Below are 17,674 nucleotides of genomic sequence, written 5' to 3'. Positions count from 1 at the left end.
ATCAAAATTTAAAATTGATCTATCACAAATCAAATAGTAATTTTAAAGCTATATCAGTTTTGGATGAATACAAAAAAGACAGGAATATGACATCTAACATTACTCAACTTCTACTGGATAATGATTTTGTTTTGAACAAGTGTTATGATATGATATAAATGTGAATTTTTTTTTTGGTAAGGTTCACATTTGAAAAGTATTTTTTATTTTAAATTATTTATTATGGTTGTGAAAAAAAAAAAAAGAAAGATAGTAACTAGGCCATTTAATTCTATACCTAACACAAGACATAATCTTATCTAATGAGAGGCTGCGAGTCTTTATAATCTTAAAAATTATTTTACATAAAATATTCAGATTTATGTTATTTTATTATTTATTACCACCAAATATTTTATTTTAATTTTATTATATGTCCCTAATTGTACATTAGAATGATAATATCTTAAATATTTAACTAAAAAATAATAATAATATTTTTAAACATTCTATAAGTTAGTTGTAAAATCCAAAAAATCATAATCATAAGCGTAATCCAAACGCGGCAAGTCGGCAAATAATACAACTAATCCCCTGCGACGCGGTCCACCGTAGTCTTTCGTGCACCAAAAATCCTCGACCACCTTAGGGTTTAATGCCTCTCATTCTCTCTTCCTCTTCCTCTTTCGCAGAAGCCGAAAAGCCTCTGCTTCTCAAACCCCCAAACCCCAAACCCCTGAACGTCACCGTTTCAGTGGTGACAAACGATAAAACCATAACGAAATCCTACAAAGTTCAACCGCTCTTTGAAACACCAATTTTGAGCTTCTAATGACTGGGAGCTTAGTCGCTAGCTTGGGATCCGACACCCAACCAGGCGGGCACTCGGATCATTTGGATCCTCTATCTAATGGTTTTTCCTCCATTGCTTCGCAAAGAAGAATCGAGTTCCACCCGGCGAGGAAGGCCTTCAAGGGCTTCAGCAATGGCGGCGGCGATTTCCGGCTCGAGACTCTGAATCCCGGCAGCGGTTCGGAGCAGCGGCGATCCGGGTCGAGCCCAGGTTTGACTGGGAAGAAAGGGGATGGGTCAGAATTCTTGGAAAACGGGTTGGATCCTGAGCTCAGCTTCGGGATTACCGTGCGCAGAATTGTGAGTGGTTTAGTGGGTTTTCATTGATTTTGTGTCTGTTTCAGCTGGTTTCGAGATTTGGTCGAGTTAAATTTTGATTCTTTGTTAAGTGTGTGTAGCTCAATTTGATTTTTTTTTTCCCCCTTCTGATTTGGTGTTTAATTTGGTTTTGGTTCATTATTTATGATGTTTGGTTTTGATAATTTCAGATTTTGATGGGTGTTTTTGTTTTTGTTAATGCAACAATTCCTGTTGTTTATTTGGCATCATTCAGAAGTTACTCAGATGTTATTATTTGTTTGCCATTTGTTAACGTAATATATTAATTTATGTTTCTGAATTTATTCCTTCGATAAGTTTGGTTCAGCTTCAAATTTTCATTTTTTTTTTTCTTTCTTTCTAATTTGGGCTTAAAAGTTATTCAAGTAGCTCAACACTGATTTGAATGATTTCAGGGTGCTGGTCTGCAAAATCTCGGAAATACTTGCTTTCTCAATTCAGTGTTGCAGTGCCTAACATACACAGAGCCTTTAGCAGCATACCTGCAAAGTAGCAAGCACCAAAATTCTTGTGAGTGATCCCCACCACCCACCACCACACACACACACACACCTTTCTTTGCAGGGCACGTGGCTCAAAGTAAAAGTATATTTCCTTGCGTGTGTACTGTTGTATATACATTTAAATGCGTATATTTATGTGGGCTAACACTTGGTTCCTTTGTCCGCCCTGCCTAAGGATGTTTCCTTCCATTTTAAAAGTACTTTTATGTATAAATCCCCAGTAATTTCAATTGTTAAAGATTGGTATGTCTGTTTGATAAGATCTAATAAATTATTTTTTTGCCATAATGTGTGAGATTATGTTAAATTGGATGGTGAAGAAATTTCAGATGAAGGGTTAATAGGGTAACCTCTTTTTACATTTATTAGAAATAAGTTCAATCCATTTGGAGTATATTACTAACAAATGCTATGATTGGACGGATCGATTTGGAGGGGAAGAAGAGGAAAAAAAAAGGGGAGAGGATTAAAGGCCTTGATTGGGAGTTTACAAGGGGGAGCTTTGGAGGGACAAAAAAGGAAAAAAAAAAATTATAGCTATTTTTCTGCCCCAAAGTAGGCAAAGTTGGGCGGAAATATTTTTTTTATAAGTAATGTTATATATATTAAAAAGCGCAGAGGGGTGGAATCCTTGTACGCATAAAGTATACAAGAGAACGCCAAGTAGAAGAGGAAAATAGAACTAGAAAGTTAGAAAAGCTAATCACTGTGGAAGCTAAACAAGCAACTGTCAAATTAAATAGAGTAAAAAAGAAAGAGAAAAAAAATAGGACTTAAACTCCTCCAAGGTCCTCTCTTTGTCTTCAAAATTTCTCTCATTTCTTTCCTTCCACAAGCTCCACATAAGGCCAAGGGGAACCATTTTCCACACAATAACGTTCTGAGAATGACCACCAACAGGCAAACAAATCCGCCACATGATTAGGCATAACCTAGGACAACCCAAAGCGACTGAAAATGGCATTGCATAAAGCATCGGTGACCTCACAATGGAGGAGATGATCGACGAACTTCCCGTTTAGCTTGCACACAGCATCTGTTAACCACGATAAGATGTCTCTTTCAAAGGTTGTTCATGGTAAGAATATTCCCTAGAACCACCGACCAAGCGAAAAATACCACTTTCGAGGGAGCTTTGGTCCGACAAACACTTTTCCAAGGGAAAGGAAAAGCCCCTTTACAAGCAAGGATCTTTAGATCTAACATCAAACTTCCCTCTGCACAACGGAGTCCACCAAAGCTTGTACTCCCTTTCCTTCTCACTTTGTAGGAGTACAACAAGGTATAGTAGGAAGCCAAAAACGTTCACTTCCAAATCATGAGCCAAATGGATAAAGCTAACATTCCATTGAAGGGAACTACTCGACAAGTCCATGTTAACAACAACAGGTGCATCCTTCACACTATCCATGTTATATAAACCTGGGAAAGCTTCCTTAAGACTCAAGTCTCCACACCACATATCATCCTAGAATGTAATTTTGGACCCATCTCCCATATCAAATCTAGTATGGCTAGAGAATAGCCTCCAGCCCCTTCTAATATACTTCCAAAGCCCCACCCCATGCGACCTTGATAAGCTTTTAATAAATTTTACTGTGTTGCCACAAATGCGTTTGTCAAGAAAATAAAGAAAAAAGTATAAAAAAGGGTGTATTGTGCTTTTGCTCATTTGGACTGGAAAGAGTTAGCTGCATATTAGGATTTGAACACTTCTATCAGCTGCTTTATTATGTAAAATTAATTTAATGATATTTTCATTTTGTGTGTCAACAATTCCTCTGTGAAGAAGGGTTTGAAGCTCTGTTTTATAATCATTTTTCTTCTCTAAAATTTCTACTCTTTTGATTCTTTATAAGGGTCCATTTTATACATTCTTACCTACAAGATATATTTTTCTTTCTTCTAAATTTTTAAACGAAAACGCAACGGGGTTTTGTCCATAAACTAGGGTTCGCGGTGGTGGAGGAACTGGATCGGAAAAAAGAGGGATTCTAGTATATCAAATCCATTGTCTCCATTATGGGCATGGTCCAATATGGTAAAATATTGGGACTTCTTGTCATATTCCACCCAAGGTGGTCACTTTCCAGTTCGTGCAGCAAACACTTCCTTGCTTCCACCTTAGGTTGTTTGTATTAATGTATGCTCAGATTCCCTTTTATTGTTCTGTTTTCAGAATGCATCAAATTAGTTGTAGAGGGCATTGAATTTTCACCATTGCAATACAAAGAAATAAAATATTTGTTCGTACCTAGCCATGTTTAGTTATCCAATTACCATTTAAAGGACAATGATGTATTGCTTTTTGGAGGGGTGTTATCTTCTTTCATGTTCTTGTGATATTTTATTGTTATTTTGGATCAAACATCTTGTTCAAGTGTGTGTGTTAGAGTGAAGAAAGAGAGAGATGCAATTACATGTGATTTCTAATTTCATTTCTTTATTGTTGAAGGCCATATTGCTGGATTTTGTGTTTTATGCGCCATCCAGAAACATGTTAGCTGTGCTCTACAATCAACTGGGAGAATATTAGCACCTAACGATTTTGTCAGGAACTTACAGTGTATCCTTTTGTTTTTCTCAGTGACTCTCTTTCTGTATATTTGAATGGATTCATTCAGTGATTTATCCTGATGACTTTGGTGAAACTTTTGAATTCTTTTTTAACCAACAAAAAAAACATGTTGGCCAAAGGGGAGGAGGTTTATGAATTATCAAAAAAAAAAGGAGGTTTGTGAAAAAGGAAAAAAAAAAAAAAAACTTATTTTTGTTTCTGGTATTTCATACCTAAATTTGTGCAATTGCAACAGTTTCTTTAAACTTTCTTGGAAATCCTCCTTTTTTTCCTCTCTCTGTCACTCTTTAACTAATTATTAATGCTTTACTATTCCTTGAGGAACATAATGAGTTTTCCAAAAACCTAAAAAAAAAAAAAAAAAATGAAGCAGAAAAAAACTCAAAACATTCTATGGTGGCCAGCCACCCTAAATGAACACTGGGGTGGTCGCACCACCCTCGGACCCTGGTGTTCTGCAAGGGGTGGCCGGACACCCAAGAATGATTTGTGGGTTTTTATTTTTATTATGTTTTTTTATAAATCTTGGGTATTTTAGGAATTTTGATTAAATTCTATCGAGAGAATCATGTGTTGGTACCAAACTAAATAATAGGAATGGTCATTCTATTTTAATTCCTTGTATTCCCAACCATTCCTATTCCTAAAGGAATGGCCATTCCTTTTACCAAACATGCCCTAAGGGTTGGTTCTTGATTTTGTTTAGATATTGCTTTTTCTTCCATTTGAACCATCTTTGAATTTGTAATTCTTGACCACACAATTAGGCATATCTCGGAATTTTAGAAAAGCTAGACAGGAGGATGCACATGAGTACATGGTAAACTTGCTGGAATCAATGCATAAATGCTGCTTGCCTTCTGGAGTGCCTACCGAATCTCCTGGTGCGTATGAGAAAAGTTTGGTACACAAGATTTTTGGAGGTCGCCTCAGGAGCCAGGTAACTTATTCTTACTACCTGGTAGAATGGATTGACATATCTGTAATGAGTGACTATGTACCTTTGGAAGTGGTTTTAGAGGTTTGTGAAAATTATATTTGTTGACAATGTCTTCTTGTTACTTTTCCAGGTTAAATGCTTGCAATGTTCTTATTGCTCCAATACTTTCGATCCATTCTTAGATTTAAGCCTTGAAATAGTCAAGGCAGATTCCTTGCATAAAGCACTTGCGAACTTCACTGCTGCAGAGCAGTTAGATGGAGGAGAAAGGCAATACCAGTGCCAACAATGCAAGCAGAAAGTTAGGGCTCTTAAACAGCTCACCGTTCACAAGGCACCATATGTCCTAGCTGTCCATTTGAAGCGGTTTCATTCTCATGATCCTGGGCAAAAGATTAAGAAGAAAATTCACTTTGGTACTACACTAGATTTGAAACCCTTTGTCAGTGGTTCCTATGTAAGTGAACTTTTTTCAATTATAAGTTTCTTTTTCCCTAGATCTTGCCAGAGTTAGAATATTAATTATCAAAAAATAAAAATACAATGTCCGGTTTTTTAATCTATTTTATGATTTTTGAAAAAAATGTGATGGAACAACTTCTATTTTGCTTCGGACCGAGGATGGAACAGAAATTGAAATAATTGGTGCTATAGAGTGAAACTCGAGTTGCCTTAAAACAAAATATTAATAGTTGGCACCAAACATGTTGATTGTGAAAGGAGGCAGCGATTATATTGTGGGTGGATGCCTGACCATTGGCATTCTTGACTATCTGCTTCTTATGGTACTGAATATGGTTCCAACTTCAATATGCAATTCATGATGGCATAAATGGAAAAGTTTTCCTGTTCGAAACTATATTGTTGACCAGATTGTTATGATTCCATTCGGAACAGAATTTTGAAATAGTTGGTGCTAGAATGTGAAACTTGCGTTACATGCCTAAAAAAAATTATTAATAATTGGCACCCATTATGTTGATTGTGAAAGGAGGCAGCAGTTACATTGTGGGCGAATGCCTGACAATTGGCATTCTGGATATCTGCTACTTGTGGTGCTGAATATGGTTCTAACTTAAATATGCAATTCATGATGGGATAAATGAAAAAGTGTTCCTTTTCGAAAAAATTTTGTTGACCAGATTCCACTTGGATCATTACCCACGCAGTGCACAATTGTTGTTTTGCTTGTGTAGTACATTTTTAATGTTGCTTTATGTTCCAATAACTTTACTGTCATTGTTATGTTATATTTTCTGTTAACATTTAAATTCTTATGAGCAGGAGGGAGATCTGAAATATACCCTTTATGGGGTTTTGGTTCACGATGGTTGGAACACCCATTATGGCCATTATACTTGCTTTGTTCGCACTTCAAATGGATTTTGGTACTATCTCAATGACAATCAGGTATGGGAAATAACTTCCTATCTCCTAGTTCCAATTTGTGATTTTGGTTAAAGCACACTTTGGTGGAAAGGACCCCCGCCCCTCTTCCTCAACACCAAGTAAAAAAAATAAAAGAACCCCAAGGGGTTGGCTCGGTAGTTGGACAGCATGGGATTTTGAGTTTGCTCTTTAAGGTCTTAGGTTTGAAACCCACTGAGTGCAAACTGCTTCTTGGGGCCATCGAATTGGTGGTTCGCCCCTTGAATTAACCGAGGTGAACTTGCGGAAAACTCCTTGTCGAGGGTCTGTGCACCCCCTCCTGGGACTAGTCGGAGCGAAGCTCTAGATACCCGATGCCAAATCAAAAAAAACAAAAATAAAAGCAAGATGTTGATTTAATCTATGTTATTGTGGATGAACTGACAAAGTATATCCTACAATCTTTCATACTTCGCACTCAAATTTCTAATTGAATTTAGAAAGCCCTAGGTTTTGCAGAACAAGTGTATTTTCCTGAACATTTGTAGAAACCACTACGCTCCCTATAGTTTGTAGTCTTATTACAATTTACTTCACCACTGCTTCTCGGTGCCAGATCAGGGTGTGGTGTAAAACTTTAAGGGGTGTAAATTTGCTGTGTTCTATCAGAAGTGAGAATTACCCTTACGAATTTTTGCTTGCTGAATGGGTTGTTTACTTCAGGAACTTGAGGGTTGCACCAAGTATTTATGTATGTCTGTAGGAAGTTTTTAATAGTTAAAGAGACCTATTTTATATATATATATTCTGCAGTAAAAACTTCCTATATAAACGTGATGGTTTACATCTTGAATGGGTATACTTGCTTCTTCAGAGCTATATTAAACCTCATACTCTGCACCGCTATTATCATCTGTGAAATAATTTTCTTATGAGTTTACCCAATTATGCTGTAATAGGTTTCCCCAGCCAATGAGAAGAGAGTTTTAGAACAGCAAGCTTACATGTTGTTTTATGTTCGTGATAGAAGAAATATTGTTCCAAGGAAAATGCCCACTGATGTTGCTCAGAAAGAGAACTTTAAAGCTACCGCTAATGGAAACAGAACATCTTCCACTTTCAACCAAGGTTTAAAGGAGACGGTTAAAAATGGTCCTGTAGAGAATCGGTTAAGTGGTGCAACCTCTGCTACTGATGTTACTCGAAAAGATGCATCAAATGTTGGTCCATCAATGGCACCCCTTATGAAGGAAGCACCGGTTAAGAAAAATAACAGCCTGATAATTACAGAATGTTTGGTGGCAAAAAAGGATTTTGTATCAGAACCTTTCTCAAAGGTGCCATTATCAAACAACACGCATGAAGGGCTTCCTGTTACTAATACAAAATCCAGAGAAGGCATTTCACCATCAGCTCCATCTGGTAATGGTGATGCTCCCAATCTTGAAAATACACCTGAAGGCAAAATTAGTGACAACAATGAAAACAGAAGTTCAAAGAATGACTTGAGAGTCTCAGTTGCAACATCACCTAACTTCAATGACCCCCAAAGCTCTTCTGCTTCTAAACTTGCGACAGATGAGACCTCTCAGAAGGTAAGCAATGTTTCTTTGGACATGCTCTGTAGTTCCTTTTTCCCCCTACTTGGATCGGATTCTCACTTCGTTTCATGCTACTTTGTAAATACTTTCATTTGCCAGATTAATCTTGTTTCACATGTAGCTCCATCAGACAGTCTGAATGATAAAACATTAAATGAAATCAAACCAGTAAGTTTACCAAAACAACCAAGATTTGAAAACAGTCAGCAATTCATTAGTATTCCTGATGCCCCATGTGTCACGTCTAATTTTGTGGATTTTTTTTCCAGGTTGGACATACACCCAAGGAAATTGCTGTTGGTAATTCACTGGTTGTGGATGCTGGTGGTAGGGTTCAAAAAATTGCTCTTGATGAGTCGGTAAAATTATCTAGCTCATCAATCATGCCAAATGGATTACAGACAGAAGCTCATGCTTGCAAGCGCCACAAAAAACTGAAAAAGAGGGCTCTGAAGTGTCAGGTGGCAAGCATGCCAAAATACAAATGGCTCCTTTTACAGGCATCCTCATTGCAGAAGAAGAAGAAACACAAAAGAAACAGAAGGCACATTTTGGACGTAAAGAATCTTAGCAGAGAACACTTGTTGGATGGTGACTGCATCTCAGCAGATATGGGGCCATCTACATCTGAGAGTATCCGGACAATGCCCTTAGATTCAACTCCACCTCTGAGAAAAGGAACTAAATCTGGTTCAAAAAAGAGAGCTAAAAATGCTGCTGCAAAGGATTTAGTAAACTCTAATGGTGATTGCTTGATGGATAATATGATAGATGGTGAATTTAGACACAGAATTGATCAGAATGGAACTGTGCTTGCAAGTGATGAGCCATTGGAAAAGAGCTCCGACTCTATCTCTAGCTCTAGCTTGTTAGCAGACCAGTTGGTAGCAGGACGACCCAATGGTCCAAAAGATAGCAAAAGAGAAGTAGTCCAGAATGGTTTGATGAGTATGCTTACCCGGGGTCTGGAGGAGACACAGGGTAAGTGATTTTCCTATATTTATCTTTCCAGCTCTCATCCAGCAATATATATTATGTTTGATTTTGGATGTTACTTTACTTTGCATGTGCATCATTGGTTATTATTCATTTTTGAAATAATCCTTTATTGTGGTTTCTAAAATTGGCTTATCTAGCCTGGTTTTGTCCCATTTGATGTCCAAAATGAGAATTTGATAGATGATGGATCTAGAACCATTTTACATTGTTTCTGGACAAATATGTATTAGGCCATAATAAGTGGCAATACATGCTTCTAGGTTTGCAAGAGTTGCTCTGAATTTGTTCTTCTTTGTTTAGAAACTCGGATATTGTGTTCAACTGAGGTCCATTCACCCACGTAGGATCTCCAACGTGGACATATTTTCCTAGTCCATCCCGGTTTCACCATCTGTGTCTCCCTATGAATTTTAAATATTTGCAAATCAGTCAAATAAATTTCCATATCAGTTGGAACGTGGTCACTGCTGCACTAATATGAGGCAAGGTCATTCGTACTGTTTGTTAATGTGTTATGGAGGGTGTTTTTGGTTTTTGATTTGAAAGTGTTCTAATGTGACATAAAGGTGAAAACATTTTTGAGCGTCTTGTGTTTTAGGTTGGTTGTTAATGTTTTTGTTTGAAAACAGAAAACTAAAGAGACGAAAATATTACCAAACAGAGCAAGCCAATATTATTTTCTTTATTCTAAAAGTTCCAGTTATCTGTTAGAAATTTGAGATTACTTTCTGCCAAATACAATCAAGTTTGTGAATTCTGGGGAACCTCCTCTTTAGTAATTTTCTAGTTCTTGGTGATATGGATTGCTGATTGATGTTCGTTGGTCTTAATTTGTTGATTGCGCAGTTGCTCGTTGGGATGGGATAGACTTGCCTTCATCTCAGATTGCAGCATCAAATGATGCGGAGCGTAGCAGCATCGGTTACATACCAGATGAATGGTGAGTTGGAAATGTAACACATCTTGTTTCTTTTTTTTCTACGATTAGGCTTTTTTAAAACCTGAAGGACAATGAAATCACTGATCATGGGTCACAGTAAAGCTGTGTATTGATGACCTTGATCGCTTGAGGACCTGCTGGAGCTAAGCATAGAAAAGCTTTAGTGGTGATGCCTTGATGAACATATAGAGTTATGAAGACTTTACCTGATGTAAATCCAGCATCCGGTCCTTTTTTTAGGCTTTGATTAAAGCCTTGAAACAAAATTTAGGTGCTTGATGTAGCCAAAACTGGGCCTGTATATATAGCCTTGACTGCTTGGTGGATGTAAACTATGAATTTGTGTTGACATGGGTGGAAGGAGATGTCATGCAGAATGTGTTTGTGAGCTCAGTGGCAATGGAGGCGTGCTTTGATGCTCGAGGTTGATGTGGTTTTAGCTGAGAATTGGTAGTGAGTTTGGATGGCATCATGTGGATGTTTACACCATTGAGCCCAACCTGACTCGTTGCTATTCAAACTGAGACACATCATTTACGATTTTTAACTGGTTATTTGAATTCTACAGGGATGAAGAATATGACAGAGGAAAGAGGAAGAAGGTGAGGCTCCCTAAGGAAAGTTTTGGTGGACCAAATCCTTTCCAAGAAATTGCAATGAAGAAAACTCAATTTAAGAAGCCTAAGGTGGACCGAGCTAGCTCTGGAAATCAACCATTCAGGATATGAAGAAACTAGGCTCACATGAATGGAGTGTATGCTTGACTTATTGTTATATTGTTCAGCTGAAATTTTGAGGGGGAGAGTGCTAGACTGATCTTATGTTTTTTGGATTTTTTGCTCTGGAGGGAGAGTTGGGGGTTTCTGTATTTGTTTTGTTCCTGTTGGAACTAATGTTAGAAAACTGTATTAGCTGAACAAGTAATCTTATGTTTGAGCGACGATTAAGCTATTTTCCTAATACAATAGATGAATAATTTAACATTACTAATTAACCCCCCAACACCCTCCCCCCCCCAACAAACACACACACACCCAATAAAAAACGAATTGCATATAATAATCATATGCTCAATCAAGAAAATGCATGTAAATAACTTGCATTTTAAATACATATTAATTTAATGGACTGAATTGAATAAAATTCTTCCTACCCATTTTTTTTTTTTTAAAAAAAAGTGCCCAGATCATTATGACATTGTAATATACAAGTTCAAGCCGTTGGATTTTGTGCTCCTTGAATATATAGAAACAAAATCATCAATGGCAATCCTAGAAAACAAACAAAAAAATACCAAGGGCAAAGATCAATAAATAAAAAAATGCATTACATAACTTCCAAAGCTTGCATTAATGCATTACATAAAGTCCAAGGCTTGCATTAAATTGCCTCGAGGCCCTACAAAGCGTCCAACCAATCCCTTAATGCTGTAGCCTATGTCTTCAACAAAATTGCCTCACATGTGACTTGCTGTCCCCAAGAGTTGTTGTGCATCCCACATAGGTTTAACTTAATTTGTTTGTACAAAGAGCATGTTGGTTTGGTTTAAGATGGAATAATAATGGTTTGGTTTCCACCCATGTCAGTTGGCTGCCTATTGAACTAACATCTCTCTTCAAAGTTGCTAGAGTCTCACATACATTTTTAATAAGGTTAACATAACTGTTTTTAAAAATGCGTATGAGAATCACGTGCTTTAAAGATATATGTGAATCAGTATGATTATGCTCCCTCTGACAGAGGAAAGGTCTCATTTTGTCATAGGCGGTGAAAAACTTTCTCCAATCTCTCTTTTTGAGTTATATATCTAAAATTATTTCTTTCATTTTATGTACAAGGAGCACTCATATCTCATGTTGAGATCGAGTTTTCAAAACATGATTTTCATTTTGCAGTTGCTTTTGAAGTCTCTCATTACATTTTATTTTTGGTACACTCTCTTGTAAAAATACTTTTCAAATTTTGTTGATTAATATGGCTAGGTGTATGGCATCATAACGAATTCGGCTTGTATCCAATTTTAGTTAGAATCGAATCCGTCAAAATTGAAAAAAAAAATTAATTAATTAATTAATTATCAAACACATGTCTCAATTCTAACAAATGCAATATCAATTGAGACTGAATCAAGCCAAACCTCTTGGTCAAAAGAGGATAGCATTTCTAATTACTCGTAAAGAAATCTTTGTTTAATAACAATTTTTTCTTTTCCTCGTTTTTTATTTTCAAAACAAAAACATTAACAAATAATTCAAAACACAAAATACTCAAAACTACTTTCACCTTTATGTCACATTAGAACACTTTTTTCAAACCAAAAAAATCCTATAAAAGCATTAACAAGCAGAGCCAGTACTTTTGATTGGTAAAAGTCTTCTTCCATTAATTTGGATGTTAAAAAAAAAAAAAGGGGGTCAAAACCGTGTTATAGGAACTATTTCCTTCAGGCTAGGTTTGAACATGGAATCTAACCTTATTCATACATCTTTATAATTTCAAAATAATGTTGATTTTAGCAGCCTATAATTTCAAAATAATGTTGATTTTAGCAGCCTTTTTAAAAGTTATCTGTCCTTTATTAAATACACCAAGCATTGCCTAGAGTGTGTAGAGGTATCTAACAAGAGTCTTTTGAGCCATTTTCTGGAAGACAAATTTAAGATGGTTCATTGACGATTGTCTGGTCTTAGTACTAGTAATTTAACAGCATAGTTGTATTTTTCTTACATGTTTGATAGAGGGTATTAAACATAAAAAAAAAAAAAAGAAAAAAGAAAAAAAGGGGAGGGGGTATAAATAATTTGGAATGACTAGATTATTGTAAGGCTTAATAGACTCAGCCCAAGGATCCATAAGCCCGAGTTGGCTCACGCCTTACCAAGGACCCAAGCTCACCTAAAAGGTTCGTTTGGTAAACGATTTCGTTTCAATTTTAGTTCGATACTGTAATAAAAATTGATTAATGTGAAAAAAAAAAAAAAAAAAGTTAGAATGTTTGGTGTAGAAAAATGAAAAAAATTTATTTTGTAGTGATTTTTTTATTTGAATAGTAATAAAAAATGATTTATATGATGTAAAAACTAAAATGTAAGAGAATGTTGAAAAAATGAAAAAGTTGAATGAATTGTATTGTGCCGAAATCATGTCAAAATCGTTTATCAAACGGACCCTTACACGTTATCCCCGCCAGGGGCCCAAACAGAAACAAATTTAATAAGGAATCAGGATATGACCTATTAATAACTCGCCAACAAGAAATCATGAGAAAGAGAAAAACAACTAAACAAACAAATCAAGTGATCGCTAAAAAGGAAAGTAATCGTTGGTCATCCTCCCCCCAAGGAAAGCCAGCTACATGCCTAAAGAACTTACCTCTCAAGAACATGCCCACTAAATAAATAACAGGTGTGCCACTCTGAGTTTTGATTCTCTTGCAAGATTTCAGCATCGGAAACTCGACATGTGTGATCAGTGATCACTGTGTCAACATAATTTATGTCACGTGTAGCTCAAGTGATGCTTTTTTGTCCAAACACACAAAAAATGCTAACAGAAGAAGCAAACCGAAAATGCTGAATAAGAAGGGATTAGTGAAGTTTCCTCAGATTTAAGATGGTTCATTAAGTATTGTGTGGTCCTAGTCCTAATAATGATAGAAGGCTAGAAGCACTCTTTGAAGAAGACTGATTGTTTTTTTTGCCAAATGCCAACCCACTTCAAATGCACATAGATTAAACATCCACACCTTATTGCAACCATCCTTGTTCAAGATCAAATTTCTCAAAAATTTTATTAACTTTCCATCATTTTAACATCATGTTGAGTTATAGATTTAGAAGCAATTCATCAATTACTTTGAGATTGCATTAATAAAAACGAAACGCAATACAAAAGGAGGGGAAGTGATACCCTAACATAGGCCTCTGTACAAAATAAAACCTAACAACATCTGGGAATGATCCAAATAAATAGTTCGACCCAATAATTTCTTGATAAATAATTTAAGAAATGGGCCGTTGAATACAGTTCAAATGATATATCATTGATAATGACTAAACATAGCCGTCGTAAAAATCTTTGAAGGCATTAGGAAATGTTTGGGCACACCTTAGAATAATTGGTTAGAAGATTAGCTTGAGCTCCAATTAATTATTTTAAGAATTGGGAGACAAAATTTAGTTTGTTTGAAGATGAAGTTTGGGAGGCATAGATGATGATTAAGACCCAAAGGGAATATTATAAATATTTTAAGGGGATGTCTAATTATGAATATTAATTATGTCGGTAGATTACTTGTTACTCCTTACTCCACAACCCTCAATCAATGCAAATCATGAGACTCAGAATGCTTCTTCCTCCCCCACTTCCTCTGTTGTCAGCTCATGTCATGGCGTGCTTAACTCTCTCTCTCTCTCTCTCTCTCTCTCTCTCTCAAAGTCTTTTTCTTTTTCTTTTCTTTTTTTTTAATTCTTTTATTGATTGTAACTTTATATATATTAAATGTCATTGTTTAATGTAGGCACCATATATTAATTTGATGTGGGGGAGACGGACTCCATCCCATGTGCAAAGGACCACAATAATCCTTTCAAGAGGATTCAAATGTTGTTTTGGCTAGTTGAAATGTTTAAGAGAGCCCTTACTATCAGGTCTATCTTGATAATATTTCTTTTGTAGCTTCTAATTACTATGTGACACATCATCAACTTAAGAAAAATGCAAAAATAAATGTGAGAACAATCACACCAAATCAAATCAAATTAAAAAAAAAAAAAAAAAAAAACCGTAGCATGCAAGACCTAGGCCAAACCCACGAGTTTGGCAAATGGTGAACGCCTCAAACCCCGCCGGCCATGACCCGCCTCAAAACATGTTTCTAATGCCTCAATACCTATTTCTAATGCCCCCGAACCCATTTCTAATGCCTAAAAACTCATTTCTTCAAAACTTATTTTTTGATTTAAAACTAAAACCTAAAAGTAGAAGGTTAACTCAGAGATTTTATCACCCTAAAATCTAGTGTATTTTAGTCCAACTTATTTTTTTGCACTTTTTATGTTTTTGCTTATGTGTCGGCTATTGATTGGAGGCTGTAAAAATGGTGTTATCATGATGGTATTAATAAAAGGTTTTCTCAATGTTAAAATGAAAGTAAAAGAAGTTGCATATGACTCAATAACTTGAACGAACAAAAAAAAATCTTTTTAATCTCTAACATTTTTTGCTCTAAAGAAATTTAAAAAAAAAATGAGAAAAAATATTTAAATGAAATAATGCAAATAAATAGCTAAAATTAATAATAATAATAAAAAATAAATAAATAAATTTTATAAAATAAAATAAAAAGTGAGATATAGATGGGTGCTTTAGCTTTTTTTAAAAAAAAAAAAAAATTAAATATGACTTTTTACCTGAAATGGAGAGAAAACTTGTCTACTAAGAAGGGGTCATTCTCAACTTTTCAAAGACTTCATGTGTATAATTTGTGTTTATCAAATAAAACACAACTTTGTTTGTTAATGCTTTTTTTTTTTTTTTTCTTTTTCAAAATAAAAATATCAATATATAACTCAAAATATAAAACACTTGTTAAACAATCAAAACAACTTTCACTTTTTTGTCATAGTAAAACACTTTTTCAAAAAACAAAAAAAATATCCTCAAATAAACATTAAATAAAAACAAAAAACCCTCTAACAAGCATAGACAAACGGACCCAAAGTGCCTTCAAAATCAATCTTTCATCTAGTAATCCATTATTATGTATCCACAAACTCTCGAAGAAAAGTACGGGAAGGAGAGAGAGAGAGAAAGAAGGGTAGTGGGGCTAACTCAATGATCCAGGCCATAGACTATAGAGTATACCCAACTTCACATCATGATCTTTCTTTAATCTGTATACAATATGGATTTTTGAGATATGGTTTACATGAAAAGACTAACACGACACTCATAGATTTTTTACTTTTTCTTTCTTTTTCATTTGAATCTGAGATGCCCCACCATGTTAATGGTGCATATGGTTGATTCTAGCTAGCGATAGTCGGTCAGAAAATTTTTGTCTAATTCAGTCTATTAAATTGACATCTGTCTTTAAAACATAACACACAGATAGATATCTGTTTGATATACTGAATTGAAAGAATTTTCTCTTACCGACTTGGAAAGAAAACTTAGTCCACAAGCATGGACCTTCCAATCTTATTACACTCAGGCTGGCCTCATCATATACTTGCTAAAAAGCATATTTGTTTAGGGTGGGAAAATAAAAATAATAATTTCCCATGAGAAAATGGAGTGGGAGAAACTTTTTCCAAGGGTTAAAGTCAACAAAAATACGATATGATTTCCACCAATACTCGTATCTAATCTATTGAAATGCCCACCATAATATAATTCAACCAATCAACATTACACGGCGTCAACGAGTCGATGCTGTGAAAAAGACATACATTTTAAAATGTTCTAGGATTGAATTTTTATTACGAAAACAAAAATATAAATAAAAATTGAATTTTGATGCCTAACGAAAACATATTTAACGATTTTGAAAAGTAGTTAATGAGTTTTTTTATATTTTCAAACCATCAAAATTTTTTATTTTTTTCTTCAAATAGACTCTAAAACATAATATTTTTTTGTTATTTTGTTTACAATTTATACGCTTAGCATGTGAAATCGCGGGCCAAACATACTCGTTACGAGAGAAATATTTGTTTTTTTTTTCATATTTTATCCATTTTTATCTCTCTATACAAGAGATTGACAAATATACCGTGAGACTCACAGGTAGATTCTACAGATTCAATGATAAATATGCAAGAAAAATGGACAAAAAATGAGCAAGAGATGAATGTGTAACAACCTTCTCTCCTCGTAGTGAAGTCCAAATAATAGTTTGCTTTTATAATTTTTATTGGGATGTGATAGATTTTAAGCACACAAGTCTTCTTATAGGGGAAGACAATGCAAGATACTTCTTGCATATTACATGCTATGGTCAATGGATTCAATGCAACTTAAATGTGAAATTAGAGGATATGAAATCTTTTAACTATCTAACATTTTAAACTAAACATCTTGTGCAAGACCTTTCCTGATATTTTGGCCACTTTTTTGACATACATATTGGACTCTAGAAAGACAAAACAATACATTAAAAAATGAAACTATTTTTAGAAAATCCTCTTAGGAATAAAAGAAAAAGTCTTTGAAACATGCTAAACCGAGTTTGCGATCTAAAAATAATGGTTTTAACACGTGCAATTTGAAAACGTATTTTTTAGTTACAAGATGAAGCAAACGTGCACCACTTGCCTAGTTAATTTTTTTTTATTTTACGTTTCCAAATCAATTTTTTTTTTTTTTTTTTTTAAAAAAAAAAAACTCTTCAAGCGGTAAATTTTATATAATTGGATTTAAAATTACCCTTTTAATCTACAAAATGCACTAAGATTCATTGGAAGGAATATTTGCTAAATAGAAGTATACTATTCCTTGGCTATGTTAATGCTCAAAAAAAAAAAAAAATGTTGATAAGAAAGAAATTACTGCTATGTTTATTAATACATTTTG

The 17,674-nt window shown here is 34.9% G+C and overlaps 1 protein-coding gene across 2 annotated transcripts; it reads left to right on the top strand.

Annotated features, from left to right (window-relative positions):
- The first annotated feature begins 648 nt into the window (after positions 1–648).
- On the top strand, positions 649–11,085 carry LOC132183649 (ubiquitin carboxyl-terminal hydrolase 23). Of its 2 annotated transcripts, XM_059597007.1 has the most exons (11): positions 649–1,131; positions 1,566–1,680; positions 4,129–4,239; positions 5,019–5,191; positions 5,322–5,648; positions 6,476–6,601; positions 7,519–8,154; positions 8,260–8,328; positions 8,430–9,141; positions 10,006–10,099; positions 10,668–11,085. In XM_059597007.1, exons 1-11 carry the CDS (start codon positions 811–813, stop codon positions 10,825–10,827), a joined length of 2,844 nt encoding a protein of 947 aa, XP_059452990.1. In that variant the 5' UTR covers positions 649–810; the 3' UTR covers positions 10,828–11,085. The 2 variants fall into 2 exon arrangements, with proteins under 2 accessions (XP_059452990.1, XP_059452991.1); XM_059597008.1 differs by lacking the exon at positions 8,260–8,328.
- Positions 11,086–17,674: the final 6,589 nt, after the last annotated feature.

The sequence above is a fragment of the Corylus avellana genome, chromosome ca6, assembly GCF_901000735.1.
Source record: "Corylus avellana chromosome ca6, CavTom2PMs-1.0".
NCBI classification, from domain to species: Eukaryota; Viridiplantae; Streptophyta; class Magnoliopsida; order Fagales; family Betulaceae; genus Corylus; species Corylus avellana.
Note: the sequence above shows the minus strand (reverse complement) of the source record. Positions and strands in the feature narration are given on the sequence as shown.

Excerpts from the sequence above, each read along its gene's own strand:
- LOC132183649 (XM_059597007.1), top strand. The coding sequence starts at position 811 with ATGACTGGGAGCTTAGTCGCTAGCTTGGGATCCGACACCCAACCAGGC. Across the intron at positions 4,240-5,018 it reads TTTTGTCAGGAACTTACAGT|GCATATCTCGGAATTTTAGA; the intron begins GTATCCTTTTGT and ends CCACACAATTAG. Across the intron at positions 5,192-5,321 it reads GAGGTCGCCTCAGGAGCCAG|GTTAAATGCTTGCAATGTTC; the intron begins GTAACTTATTCT and ends TTACTTTTCCAG.